General features: G+C 45.5%; 1 protein-coding gene across 1 annotated transcript in view; it reads right to left on the bottom strand.

Moving 5' to 3' along the window:
• Positions 1-13704, bottom strand: part of Ac76E (adenylate cyclase type 2 Ac76E) — an 875452-nt gene that overhangs the window by 543049 nt on the left and 318699 nt on the right. The window contains exon 2 of the mRNA XM_050195342.3: positions 10356-10586. Coding sequence (XP_050051299.2) covers positions 10356-10499 — 144 coding nt within the window. The 5' untranslated portion in view covers positions 10500-10586. The remainder of the gene's footprint in view (positions 1-10355; positions 10587-13704) is intronic.

The following is a 13704-nucleotide window of genomic DNA, read 5'->3' as shown; positions in this document are numbered from 1 at the left end:
ACCTTACGCAGGCTCCAAACGGACACATACATAAACCTACATAAATTGCACATATACTACCCAACAGCATACAAGGACATATGCCCGTGGTGTGGGAGCACACCAACGCTCTACCACATCACATGGGAGTGCACAGCTCACACAGAAGAACAAGAAGATAATAACACGAGAGCGAGATGGGAGGCATTGCTATCCAGCTCCGCCCTCGGGCCCAGGCTCGTCCGGAGGGCAGAAAGGATGGCGAGGGCCAGCGGTGCCTTGGAATAGGGGCCCGACCACACGGCGTTACCCCGTTTTAGGGGCAACGAAGTTCTGTCTACTAATAAAGTTTTGTTCTTCTTCTTCTATGTTCGCTTAAACAAAAGCAAATATTCATTTACGGATCGAAATTTATGTTTAATAAATTGTTAGGCAGGGGCACAATTGCGTGCTCAGTAAAATGAGTTCATTCCGAAGTGTATGCAGCTAAAAACATGGCACGCAATTTGTTCCATGCGAGGAAGAGGTTTAATCTAGTAGCGCTTTTTCGAGCTGTAGCGGTCACATGGCAAGTTCTCTCTCATTTCTATTATTCCTTATCCCAATAAAAATTAATTTGCAAGCTGGCTATGTGTATTTTGCCATTTGCTTTTCTGTGTCCTGGTGTACCACTGGGCTGTTGCATTCAAAAACATACCCCAACTCGCCCAGCTTTCTATTCTATCATACATTTGATGCAACGAATAGAATAGTGTATTAGCTGAACTCCAATCTTTCACGTTGAATGATATTTTATCCCTCACTTTAATCGTGGCATCGCGCGGCGAGCGGTCGCATTGGTGCGATCGTGCACGACAACTGTGCCCTCTCAGACGCAGCATATCTGATCAATCCCATGCACAACTTTCAGGCCTATCGCTCAGCTCTTGATAGTTTCCCGGACCGGTCAGGCAGCTCGAGCCCCAAATAACACGCTTCGAAAGCTCGACGCCTGTTTACAGGGAGCACGGAGCGGAGCCCTGCATTGAGAGTTGCTTAGTGTCATGTTGTGGTGCCGGTGAAGAATCAAGGGCGTGGGTTAAGAAGTTAACTCTTCATTATGTGAACTTGTGCCCAGAGAAAACAGGCAACGTTCAAAGCACAACGTTAGCGGCGAGCGCGGTCGTCGGTCACCGAAATCTGATCTGCAGGTGGAGGGCGTCGGCTGACTATACATGATGCGTCGTACAATCCAGTGTAATCACAGGTGCTTGCACATGTTCCAGAGTGTAAGCACCATTCTCGTTGTAGACGCAGTCTGGTTAGGCAAAGTTCTCTCGCTGTATAATCGGCGATAACATTGGGGAAACTTTCGATACATGTAGGCGCGTCTTGCGCCGAGCGATAACATTGTAAAATTGGCTAGCTGGTGAAAAACGTTCAGCAGAATAAGATAAACAATGTACGCGTGTCAATAGTGCCTTCCTGTGGATTCATTCATTCATTCATTCATTCATTCATTCATTCATTCAGTCAGTCAGTCAGTCAGTCAGTCAGTCAGTCGGTCAGTCATTCATTCATTCATTCATTCATTCATTCATTCATTCATGTAAGGTCCGACTTGGTGATAGACAACTTCGTCATACATCCGCAATAACTTGGTATTTCGTCTAGGCCGCTCTATATCCATTGCTATTGACTGCTTACTGCAGCAAAACACAGTGCCACAGCCAAATGATATGCTTGCATCAGATTATCAACAAAAAAAAAAATTCTCGATGAAACGCTACTCCAAAACGGAAAGTGTTTAGCAACATTGTTCGGATTCGCGAAGCACAAACAGTTCTTCAGAGTGTATGAATCGATTATAATGATGCTCGCCGAGTCCGCTCGACAGCTTGGCCGCACCCTTTCATTACTGTGCCATCGTGCGAAGCAAACACACTGGGTTGACTGCGCGGTCGTGAACAAAGCAGATACGTGTTAAAAAGCGTTAAGCTGGGTAAAGTGAAAGCATTGGCTAGTTGGTTGTTCGCTATTTCAATGTGACAAGAGCAGCCAGTGTCAATCTGGGTGTTCACTGTCTGCAGTGCGGTTGCGGGCCTGATTTCGAAAAATGTGACGTGTAACGAAAAGAACTGCAATCAAATGACCTGCGAAATTCTCGAGGCCCAGAAAATTGCAATATTGAACGATAAATGTTTCAGCGCACCGTCTGTTTCACGATCTGACAAGGAAATTGCATATTTATCAGTAAACTTGTAACTAGACGCAGTTACCATGCGCACGCATCATTATGAAGGGTGACCAACCCATATCTTCCCTTATGATGTTTATGCCTTTGGCGATGCGCTCTGACGTATTTAAATGTTCGTCCATTGTATCAATAAATGAGTTAGTCAGCACAGCGTGTCGTTTTCCATCAACCTTCCTCTGTTCCCGTGTCTCTAGCGCTCTTCGCGCCTCGGAGACGTTACAAGGTCCATCCGAATGGGTCGGCAAGTTTCGGGCGAAAAGCGGTCCAGAAACAATTGTCACCGACATCAGCACGGGCGGTTATGGGAGCAGTGATTGAATCACAACCATATGAGGAGGGAGCAAACAGTAAGCAAGAAAAACAGTTGCTGAATTAAAAAAAGAGCGAACATTTTGATCAATGTTATATACGTGTGCTGTGACGAGGAAAGAAAAGATAACTCTCTTTTACTTAATTATTTACAATAAATTACCCCTTTTCAGCATCCGCTATAAAAGGGCGTGATCACACTGCTATCGAATGTGCAATGCCGGGGCGGAATTTTATAACGGTTCGGACGGCGAACTTCACCGCTTGCGTCACGAAATGGGCCGCTCCTAAGCCGAAGGTGGAGGAAGGGGAGGAGGCGGACAATAAACGAGAGGGTGTCGCCTCTGAACTGCTCGTGATCATATTGCGCGCTAGTCTAAGAACGGCACAATGTTGCTGCTTGCTTATTAAATATAAAGTATAAATTAAATGTGATCTTGCAAATTTGAGAGTATAATCGCGCGGTGCCGGGCGCTTACGCAATGCCTGAATGAATTTTTTAATGTTATTCTTTTCATTCTGAGCCGACAGGTAGTGTCACAAGCGTAATCTGGTGGCCGGAGCCCAGCGCAATGTCGTCCGCTACCAGGAGCTTGCACGATGCACGCACCAGGCATACACTGCGCACACCTTCAAAGTAGCGAGCGCAGAACCGTGTAAAGTGGAAGCTTGGACGAGTTGGTGATTCAATATCGACGCGTCTGCACAGCGCAAAAGACTAGGACAAAATAAAGGCGATGGCTTCTATAGGCGATGGCTCCTATAGGGTCACCTTTACTAACGTAACATGTCAATTTCGCTTTTTTTTACCTTCGTCATCGATCGGCTTGGATATGACTAGCATACCGCCACGCTGCCGTTATCATTGCGATCTGACTCTCGACGCGTCGCGTGATAAAACCAATAGACAGAGTTAGAATAGCGTTTGTCACCTTACGCACGTTAAACGTAAGCAGTGGTGGTCCAGCCAGTTTAGGATGTGGAGTAATTTTTGGAGCAGGAAAGCAGCCCTGGAGCAGTTAAGGAGCAGCCACGCCAGCATTTTGTAGCAGTTTCGTAGCACAAATATTTGTCTTTTGGGATCACTTGGAGTAGTACAGCAGTAATCTGTAGCCATTTGGCGAAGCTTATTATTACTGTGCCATCAGTAAGTGTTGCGCAAGAGTGAAGCAAGACGCAAAGCCAACAACGTCCAATTAGGCTTGCCTTCCCACGGACGGTATCCCTTGCACGGTATGTTGCAAACATGTTTATTTGGGTAGGCAAGGAAATTAATGTTGTAAAAAATAAAATAAAATTTTGTAGTCCAACGAGAACAACTATATGCGTCTCGGCGCAAGACAGACGGAAAATTACAAGTGAGCTAGAACAATTACCGCCGTCAGGCACAAGACAAAAAAATGATGGGAAATATCTTATGTGCATTCCAAATGACAGATGTATTTTGATATGCACTTGACAAAATGTGTATTACGCCAAATAACAAAGCTAGAAGCTAGACAAGAGACTATGCGTCTCTGAACGGCGCCAAGATGACAGTCCTCCGTACGGTGTGTCGCAAAGATGGTGATGGCAGTCGAGAACAACATTCGCACCATCCCGTACACTGGCTTTCGTTGCGAGGTGGTTTGTCGGCATCCCATGTGACCTCTGCGAATAGATACGAGTCGATTCGGCGTAAAACCGTAACTTTTGTCTCCGATACCCGACTGACCTTTCGAAGCAGATGCTTTTACTGCCCCCACGGGTTCAAATTGCCACAGGCACATCTGAAATAGCTCCGAAGGCCTGCCAGTACAATTACTAGACGTAACGGTGCTCGTACTGTGACATGAGATGGAGGGTGCACGCGTATATAATTAAGGAATACATAATGCGCCCCGTGACAATTGCCTCTTCCCACTCTTGATATGCTGAACCGCAATAGTTTGCGTTTGTTTCCCCGCTTAACAATACTTCATTGAGGCAAAGCAAACTTTCGGGAACTGGCATTATGCAACGCGTCGTGCTTTCCGAGCTTCGAAGGCGGAGTCAGTGCCATTGCTAACAGCGGCGAATTGTTTCAATAAACAATACGGTACGGAACAAAAAGAAGCTTGGTAGCGAAGTCGAAATATCTAGGCCGAGCGTTAGCACGGTGGTGGCTACTACGACTGCCAGCGGATCTGCGTGCGAGAGCGCCTGTTCGAGGCAGCGAGATAATAAAAAATGGTGGCTTCGATCAATGCCGTTTCGGACCTGCGGTCATGGCAAAAAGTCCGGAATATTGCACGGTGAACAGTATTTGCGTCCGACATTTCATCATCATCATCATCATCATCATCATCATCCTGGTTACGCCCACTGCAGGGCTAAGGCCTCTCCCATACTTCTCCAACAACCCCGGTGATGTACTAATTGTGACCATGTCGTCCCTGCAAACTTCTTAATCTCATCCGCCCACCTAACTTTCTGCCGTCCCCTGCTACGCTTCCCTTCCCTTGGAATCCAGTCCGTGACCCTAATGACCATCGGTTATCTTCCCTCCTCATTACATGTCCTGCCTATGCCCATTTATTTTTCTTGATTTCAACTAAGATGTCATTAAGTCGCGTTTGTTTCCTCACCCAATCTGCTCTTTTCTTATCCCTTAACGTTACATTCCGACATTCCGACATTCCGACATTTCAGCCGTTCTTATGCATTGGCTCTATGGGGTATCGTGGCGGTGTCGCGAAGGCGTCCAAATTAGCGGGGGTCCGGAAAATCGGTCGTTGACTGTAGCTGCATAACCCTACTGAAAACATTACATTGCCATGAAAACGCGAAAATACCGTACTTTTGCGCAGTTGGCGCAAATGGCACTTGAGTGGACGCAGTCAGGAGCAGGTGAGTCGAAATGTAGCAAAATGGCGCAAATGACGCAGTTGAACCAACACTACGTAAGCACCTTTGCCGGATGTTACGGTGAGCGCCCTTTCAGAACCTTTAGTTAAATGTACGGGAACGCAAACGTAAGGAATACTTACAATCCAAGGAGATCCAGGGATTGGGCTTGTAAGCACAATCCCTGGATCTCACGTGACATCATTCATGCCAAACGTAAAGTTATGCGTCTGAAAAAAATGAATCAAAATAGCACCTAAACCTTCATCTCGAAATAATCTTACTCTAGCTATCCAAGACATGAAATTTAAAATAAAGACAGCGGAATCAAAATTTTACACAAACACACTTCAAGGATTTCTAAGAAATTCACCGAGCAAATTCTGGAACTACCTTAATCCTAAGGCATCAAGTGATCCCCAAGTGTCGCCCGAAACTAGCAAACAAAGCGCCAATTCACTAAACAACTATTTTTCTTCTATCTTCACATCTGACGATGGGAAATTACCCCAAATTGACATCACCGTTAACAGCACACTAAGCCCCTTCACCGTCACGGAGGCCGGAGTACTGAGCCTTCTCCTAAACCTGGACACGACACAAAAAAAAAGGGCCAGGTCCGGATAAAATACCCAAAGCTTTCTTGAAACGATACGCAGAATGGATGACGAAGTACCTTTGTATAATATTTAACAAATCATTATCATCATCAGTTCTTCCACAGGATTGGAAATCTGCAAAAGTTGTCCCAATGCATAAGTCAGGCTGCAAAGACGACCCGTCCAACTTTCGGCCGATTTCGCTTACGAGTACCGTGTGCAAACTTCTAGAACACATCATACTAAAACATATAACCGTTTTCTTAGAAAAGGAGAGTATCATATCACCATATCAACATGGCTTTCGCAGAGGCCTTTCTACAATCGCTCAACTACTGGAACTAACCCACGACATATCATTTAATATCGACCAACACAGACAAACAGACCTCATCCTACTCGATTTCTCGAAGGCATTTGATCGGGTATCACACAAAAAGCTCATAAGGAAACTTGAGACTACATTAGGTACAGGCCCCATAATTGACTGGATTTGCGACTGTCTTACTAACCGTACCCAGTTTGTGGAAGTGAACGGACAGATTTCCCAGACAGCCCGGTAACATCGGGAGTCCCCCAAGGAAGCGTTCTGGCTCCCCTTTTATTTCTAATTTTTATTAATGACCTACCCGCAAAAATCACAAGAAACATTAGGCCATTTGCAGACGACTGCATTCTTTATCGAAATATTAACTCATATGATGACAACATAACATTAAACAACGACTTGAAAGCTGTGTCTAACTGGTGTGCCCACTGGCAGATGATCATCAATACGAAGAAATCTGCTGTCCTTTCAATCACCAGAAAAAAAAGTAACTCGAGCTTTATGTATACCGTTAACGACGTGCCACTAATACGAGTTCATGAACACAAGTACCTCGGATTAACGTTAACACATGACTTCAGATGGAACTCCCATATAAATAACGTTACAGCAACTGCAATGAAACGCCTTTTCTTTCTTGGAAGACACCTCCGACTAGCACCACCCGATACAAAACTTCTCGCTTACAAAACTTTCGTCAGGTCAGTCCTTGAGTACGCAAATGTTATCTGGTTCCCATACACTAAACAACTAATTAAAGAACTAGAAGGTGTACAAAGGAAAGCTCTACGGTATATATACAATAAACATAAATTAACAGACTGGCGCACCGAACTACTTAACAAAGCCGGAATACTAACAGTACAAAACCGAGCTGTACTAGCCCGTTCTAAACTCATGTACCAGCTCTTACACAACAAGCCTAATATTGATACCTCTAGATACATTTCCAGAAATGAAACACGGCCAACGCGGCATAACAACACACATACACTCAATGAGCATTATTTTCATACCGATTGCTTTAAGAATTCATTCTTTCCTTTAGCGATAAGAGAGTGGAATAAACTCAGTGAATCCATTAGTAACAGCTCCTCATTACATACATTTGCTGAATCCCGGCCACGGCGGCCGCATTTCGATGGGGGCGAAATGCGAAAACACCCGTGTACTTAGATTTAGGTGCACGTTAAAGAACCCCAGGTGGTCTAAATTTCCGGAGTCCTCCACTACGGCATGCCTCATAATCAGAAAGTGGTTTTGGCACGTAAAACCCCATAATTTAATACATTTGCTAATTCAGTGGAAGGACATCTCCTTGCCTTACAGCTCTGACTTACATAGTCAGGTTTGTTACCGATCTTCATAGCCTACCACTTTAATCTATAAGTGTTCTTTTTGTATGATGCATCATACGCATGACTGCATCCTGTTTGTCATGTTCATTAGGTATTTTATGTCACATGTGTTCTCAGGTGTTTTTTTCTCTTTTTCTTGTTTGGTTTCTTGTTTTCTCAGATTCTTCCTTGTTATAGTATATTGTACCCAAAATTTCTGATGAACTACTTAATTCTTTTGTTTAGCGAAACCAAAATCTTTGCAATAACACACTTATGATTATATAATCTATTTATATTCTTTCTTCGCAAATACTACCATATGTGCTTGCCCTTCCTGTTATAATCCCAGGAGGGATTGACAGTATGTGAAATAAATAAATAAATAAATAAATAAATAAATAAATAAATAAATAAATAAATAAATAAAACAGGGCGCCGTCTGGTGCCTCGTGCCCAACGTATCCAAGTCAAGACAATTCATTAGCAAACATCCTGGGGTTGCTATGCGGACGCGTCTCGTTAGGCCTACTGGCGCTGGAATCGCCGAACGATCTCAAAAATTAAAGAGGCTATGCGCTCATAACTAACGTTTCAGGTCAGTTTAGAGAAGGCGAAATCTCATTCCAATAGTTATGGGCGGTCAACACGAGTGAGAGCGTAGCCATCACGAGAATTCACGCTGAAGTCGGAACCATGGGTGCCGCGCCATGTTCAACAACGCTATTTCTTAGCGTCCGTAAACATTACGAACTTTAAGCTCGCCAAATAACGCAGGTTATCATAGCTCACGTAAACCACAGAAACTCAATAACGTGCGGAGCATGAGCAGTAAAGAAGACGCTCTTTCTTTACGTATGTAATGCGTTTACGTTTGGTTACAAACGCTGTTCTAAAGCTGTCTAATGTAACATGAATTCAAAAATTACAATGTACGGGCCCTGCATTGTCTGCGCGAAGCAAAATCAGGGACTGCGGTGCTGACGGCGTACGCTGAAATGTGAAAACAAGAATGGAAGTGCGGCACTCCCGACCTACAGCAAAAAGGGCAGCCGAATCAGACACCTGCACAAACTCTTCGCATTGTAGTCTGCAGTTTTATATATCAGCCGAACAGAGGAAGCGCTTGAACTACCGGGGTTGAACCCTTCTGGTTAAAGAATGGCGACCTGCGTGCTATGGACGCTGGCGATAGCACGGGGAATTCAATATCGCCGTGCCAATGTGTCGTTAGCATTGGCTTTGGCAGCCGGGGCCACAGTAAAGCTGGCCCACCCTTTTCACCGGGCTAGGACAGTAATTAGGAAAACAACTTCGTGGACAGTGTCAGTGACAGAAATCTGTCTATTGCGAGGAATACGCTTTTCCTTACGACAGACCTCTCGAAGTTGCAAGCCGGTGGCGAGGAATCGCAGCGCGCAAATCGTTGCTCTCCGTGGAATGGGGATTAACGCACGCTTGCACCGGATGCTCCTCCACTTCGTAGCGTAGCCAGCTGCTTAGAAAGCCGACAGGGACGGTGCAAAATATTTTCCATCATCTCATCGAACGCGCATCGCACTTCCAGCAGTCGTCGACAGCGAAAGAGCGACGCCAAGCAAAGGACAAGGGTAAGTCATAGCCTCTGAAGCAACCAACGCACGCGCACGCGACGTCGGCGGGTCTCGGGAGCAGCGCAGCTGGCGCGCGCGTGTGGGTCGCAAGTCAACAGCCAAGCCACAGCAACAGAACCCAAAGCGAATACATGTTCGCGGGTTACGCGCTTAGCCAACGACGGGTTCGCTTTGAAAATGATTGGTAGTTACGTGACTTGTTCATAATGTGCGCTCCAACATCTCTGACAGCCGTTGACACAAGAACAGTTCTGTCCAATCAGAAAAGGCCAAATAGACCGTTCGCTTTCCGAAACATAAAATTTCTCACCAGCTCTTGAAGGCGCGTACATAAGGTTCACCTTCTACTACTCGCCCTGCTCACGTGTTGCGTTGCTTTGATTGTCAACCTTTGTCTAAATTTCGGTGCCGCAGTGTTAGCGAGGTGCGTTTCATCATTGTTCAACATGTTCAGTCAAAAGTAGTGAGTTACAACCGCAAGATAATTATTAATTGAGCTGTCTTCATGTGGCTATGCTGGCCTACGGGCCTAGCGTCCGACGATGTGACCAGCAGTCAACGCCAAAACCTCTCTACGGCCTTCAAATAAATGATGTTCACTGCATGGATGCGATTTTGACACCCGTACGGCTGACGTTTCGCTGCATGACTTGCCGCGCTAAAAGCTCCAAACGCGCATGGAGTGGCATTCTTGGACACATGAAAATACAGCTCCAATGGCAGACCACCAAAACAAAGTTCATGCCTTTTCGAACAAAAAATGACGTCACTTTTGTTTTCACCGTAAATAGCGTCACATTATGTTTTGTTCCGCCGATAGTATTTCCTCGTCACACAGATGGCGCTAAGCCCCATGAATTACCAATTAGCCGCCATGTCTAGAATGTATAGGCTTCTATGGAAGCTTCGCTACCTGGTACATTTACCTTGGACGTTAAGTTGGTATGGAACAAAACGAGGCACGCACTAAATTTTGCCACAGCGCCGTCGTGTCCGCTCAGCTCCTGCCACCATTTTCTTGTGTACGCCGTTTTTTTTGTCATTCATCTATGAGATACCCCAACATACGAAAGCATCTACTTTGCTCACGTGTGGATACAGCAGGAGCACGAGGAGGAGGAAGGTCAGGCCCAGCACCACCAGGGCGGCTAGCAGTGTTAGTAGCAGCGAATGCCGCAACCGGCCTGAGTAACGGCGCCGTAGGTCCGACAGGTCCACGCTGCCGGGCCCCATGTCCGGGTTGGCACCGTCGGCCCCGCCCCGGTCGGTGTCCGCGCCGTCGCGTGTCGCCAGCGCGCCACTCAGCACACCAGGCAGACCCTGCACGAAAAGGAACGGGAAAAATATGGTGAGTGTCCAGTCAGCCGACAAAAGCTGCACTATCAGCGGAGTGCAAACATATGTTAGTGTGTCCTTGACAGTTCAACTGGCCATTCTGTCTTTCGACCCCGTCGCAAAGCCGATTCCGAAACACTACTTCCTTGGTGTTTCATTTTGCTTCATTTGAATAAAGTGCGAGCTCCAACCCCTACCCTACCCGGGAAGCAAACAAGTGGCCGGTGGCGACGCCGAACGACGCGACTTAACTTTATGGCCGGAAAGCATCTCATCATAAGAAGCGATTTTTAATATAAGAAGAGATTCTTAGTATAAGGACACATTCTCAACTAAGAATATATGAGTGAATAAAAAAATAAAAAGCAGCAGCCCTGCTACAACTGCATATCAAACCTGCCGGCTTGAAGAAGCAATTCCTTCATACGAGCGGACTTACTGTGCTAACTGTATAGTAGCCCTGTCCCATGTCTGTGCGAGATTTCTCTGAGGTTGATGCGAGAAATGCGCGAGATTTGAAAAGAGAATATAATAGAAACCTTTCCTAGCACTCGCGAGAATTCGCAAGAAAGAAACCTGTATGGTTACGCACTGCCTCCCCACTAGACGAGTCCAAAAATCTGCGCTTCGCCTGTCACCACGTACACGTATACATATTCAGAATCTGTGAATCAGTTAAGTTGCAAGTTATAATAAATGATGTGCGCAAAAGGGGTAGTCACGAGATATTAAGTTTTCTTAACGGAAATCAAATATCTGATAATTTATCGAAATATGTTTTCCTATAGATGCAATACAATTATTTCCAGCAAACACAGAGCAGAGAGGATCTTCTCATAATGCCCATGTAATGATAAACAGGAATTTTGCTGAAAATAGTGGTTTACAAAAATGTTTTAAAGTCACATTCGCCCTTTGCGGTTTCAGTAACAGCTTCTAGTTAGTATCTAGTTAGTCGATGACGCAGTAAGAGAAAGTTGTGCGCGCCGCAATTTGTCTATTATATCGGGTGTCCCAATTAACTTGGACCAAGATTTTAAAAAAAAAAAGAAAAACCAAGAGCTCTAGAGAAATCGTACCGACTGCGTAGCCGTAGTCATGTGTACTTACAGCCAGTATATTTTTTTTTTTTTTTTTAATCACGAAGTGTTCATTCATTGCTTTTAATTAGTGAGCTTTTCACTTATTGCTTGAATCGCTAACATGTCAATTATAAAGTTGTAGGGCACCTTAAATAATCTCCGAATCAGGCATTTATTTTTATCCCGAAGTGTGCCTAGTGGTTCTTTCCAAACCCGCCGTGGTTGCTCAGTGGCTATGGTGTTAGGCTGCTGAGCACGAGGTCGCGGGATCGAATCCCGGCCACGGCGGCCGCATTTCGATGGGGGCGAAATGCGAAAACACCCGTGTACTTAGATTTAGGTGCACGTTAAAGAACCCCAGGTGGTCGAAATTTCCGGAGTCCCCCACTACGGCGTGCCTCATAATCAGAAAGTGGTTTTGGCACGTAAAACCCCATAATTTAATTTTTTTTAATTGGTTCTTTCCAAGAAAAACCGCAAGCCCGCGAAATATGAAATAGATGCGCGATCACGCGCCGCTAGTCAAGCGCCTCCAAGCAACCTTTGAAAGATATACGGCTGCATTCGTTTATCGCCGCATCGTACAAGGTTTCATCGTGTAGGATGGCTCGAGAGGTTTCGCGACCTAACTAGCGTGGTGCGATAAGCGTCAGCATCTGCGGACGCAAGAATGTTGTACTCAATCATAAGGCACTCGGGATAGCTTTTACCTTCGCCTATCATGAAACAAAGCTACAAAAGAAATTCAACCAATGTTGAAAAAGAAACGCGCGTAGAAGAGCACGAAAAAAAGCCAGCTCTCGGAAGAACAGGAAAGCATCTCAGCCGCCCACAAAGGAAACATCCAAAGGTACAACTGGTTTAGCCATTTACCCTTTCTGTCTCTTGAACTCCTAAAAACAGGCAAAACAAAGCAGTTTTTTACCTATTTCTTTGTTGCAAGCTTTATTTAATGTAAGGATAGGGGGACATCATTAAGGTGTGTTAGGTAGTCACGTTTTACACCAGTTTTCAGCGGTTATTTTCCACTACCACTTATAGTACACGCTCAAACAGGTCACTGTCTGAAGTAATACAGTACTTGCTCCTTTCCAACACTTATGCAATTGCAGCTTTGACCAACGACGTTGGAATCTCGCAGCAGACCCTGCTCATTTTTGCCTTTAGGGCATCCGGTGTTGTAGTTTCGCTGCTATACACGCAATCTTTCACGCAGCCCCGCAAGAAGTCCAGCGCTGTCATGTCCGGGAACCTTGCAGGTCAGGGTACTGGTCCGTGCCGGCTAATCCTCAGTCCAGGAAAAAGCTTGTCGAGCCACGCTCGAGACTGACTACTACTATTCGCAGGAGCACCATCCTGTTGAAACCAGATGTTCTGAAGGTGCGCGAGTGGAACGTTGAAACAGTTGTCGTTCACGGGGCCCTCGAGGATGTCGTTGACGTAGCGTCGCGTCATTATTGTGTTGTCAAAAATGATGGGCCGATGACGTTGCCATCAGAAGTACTGCGCCACACATTAAACAACCACTGGTATTGGTGTCATGTTTGTGCCAGCCAGTGATGATCCCTATCCCTCCAGTAGTACGCGTTGTGAAGATTAGCTCGGTCTTCAAGTTTTTGATGAAGATGTACATGATACGGTGGCATACGACTTCTTTTTTAAATCCTCCACACTTATGACCTTGAGGTTCCGGCCTCCGCACTGGCGTCGCGCACACTACCGTGAGGGTTAGTAGTATAGGGGCACGATCGGAGATCATTGCTCGATACGCCTTCTGTTCGGTTGCTGAAACGTCACAAAGTGGCAGGATGCGAAATTTGTGAGAAAGGGGCGGAGAGAGCAGCCAATGGGGCAAGCGGTGAACTCCCCGGAAGTTTACTTCCCTCGTTTGTCGGCTCCTTGCAGGCAGTATACTACAAAACGACATGTTTCTTGTCTTCCAATGAATGAAATCTTTATCTTAAAAATGTATCTTCTTGTCTTCTGAAGCTTAAACACGTATTAAAATAGCAATACGTGTG

Source organism: Dermacentor andersoni, chromosome 1 (genome assembly GCF_023375885.2).
Source record: "Dermacentor andersoni chromosome 1, qqDerAnde1_hic_scaffold, whole genome shotgun sequence".
In the NCBI taxonomy this organism is placed as follows: Eukaryota; Metazoa; Arthropoda; class Arachnida; order Ixodida; family Ixodidae; genus Dermacentor; species Dermacentor andersoni.
Note: the sequence above shows the minus strand (reverse complement) of the source record. Positions and strands in the feature narration are given on the sequence as shown.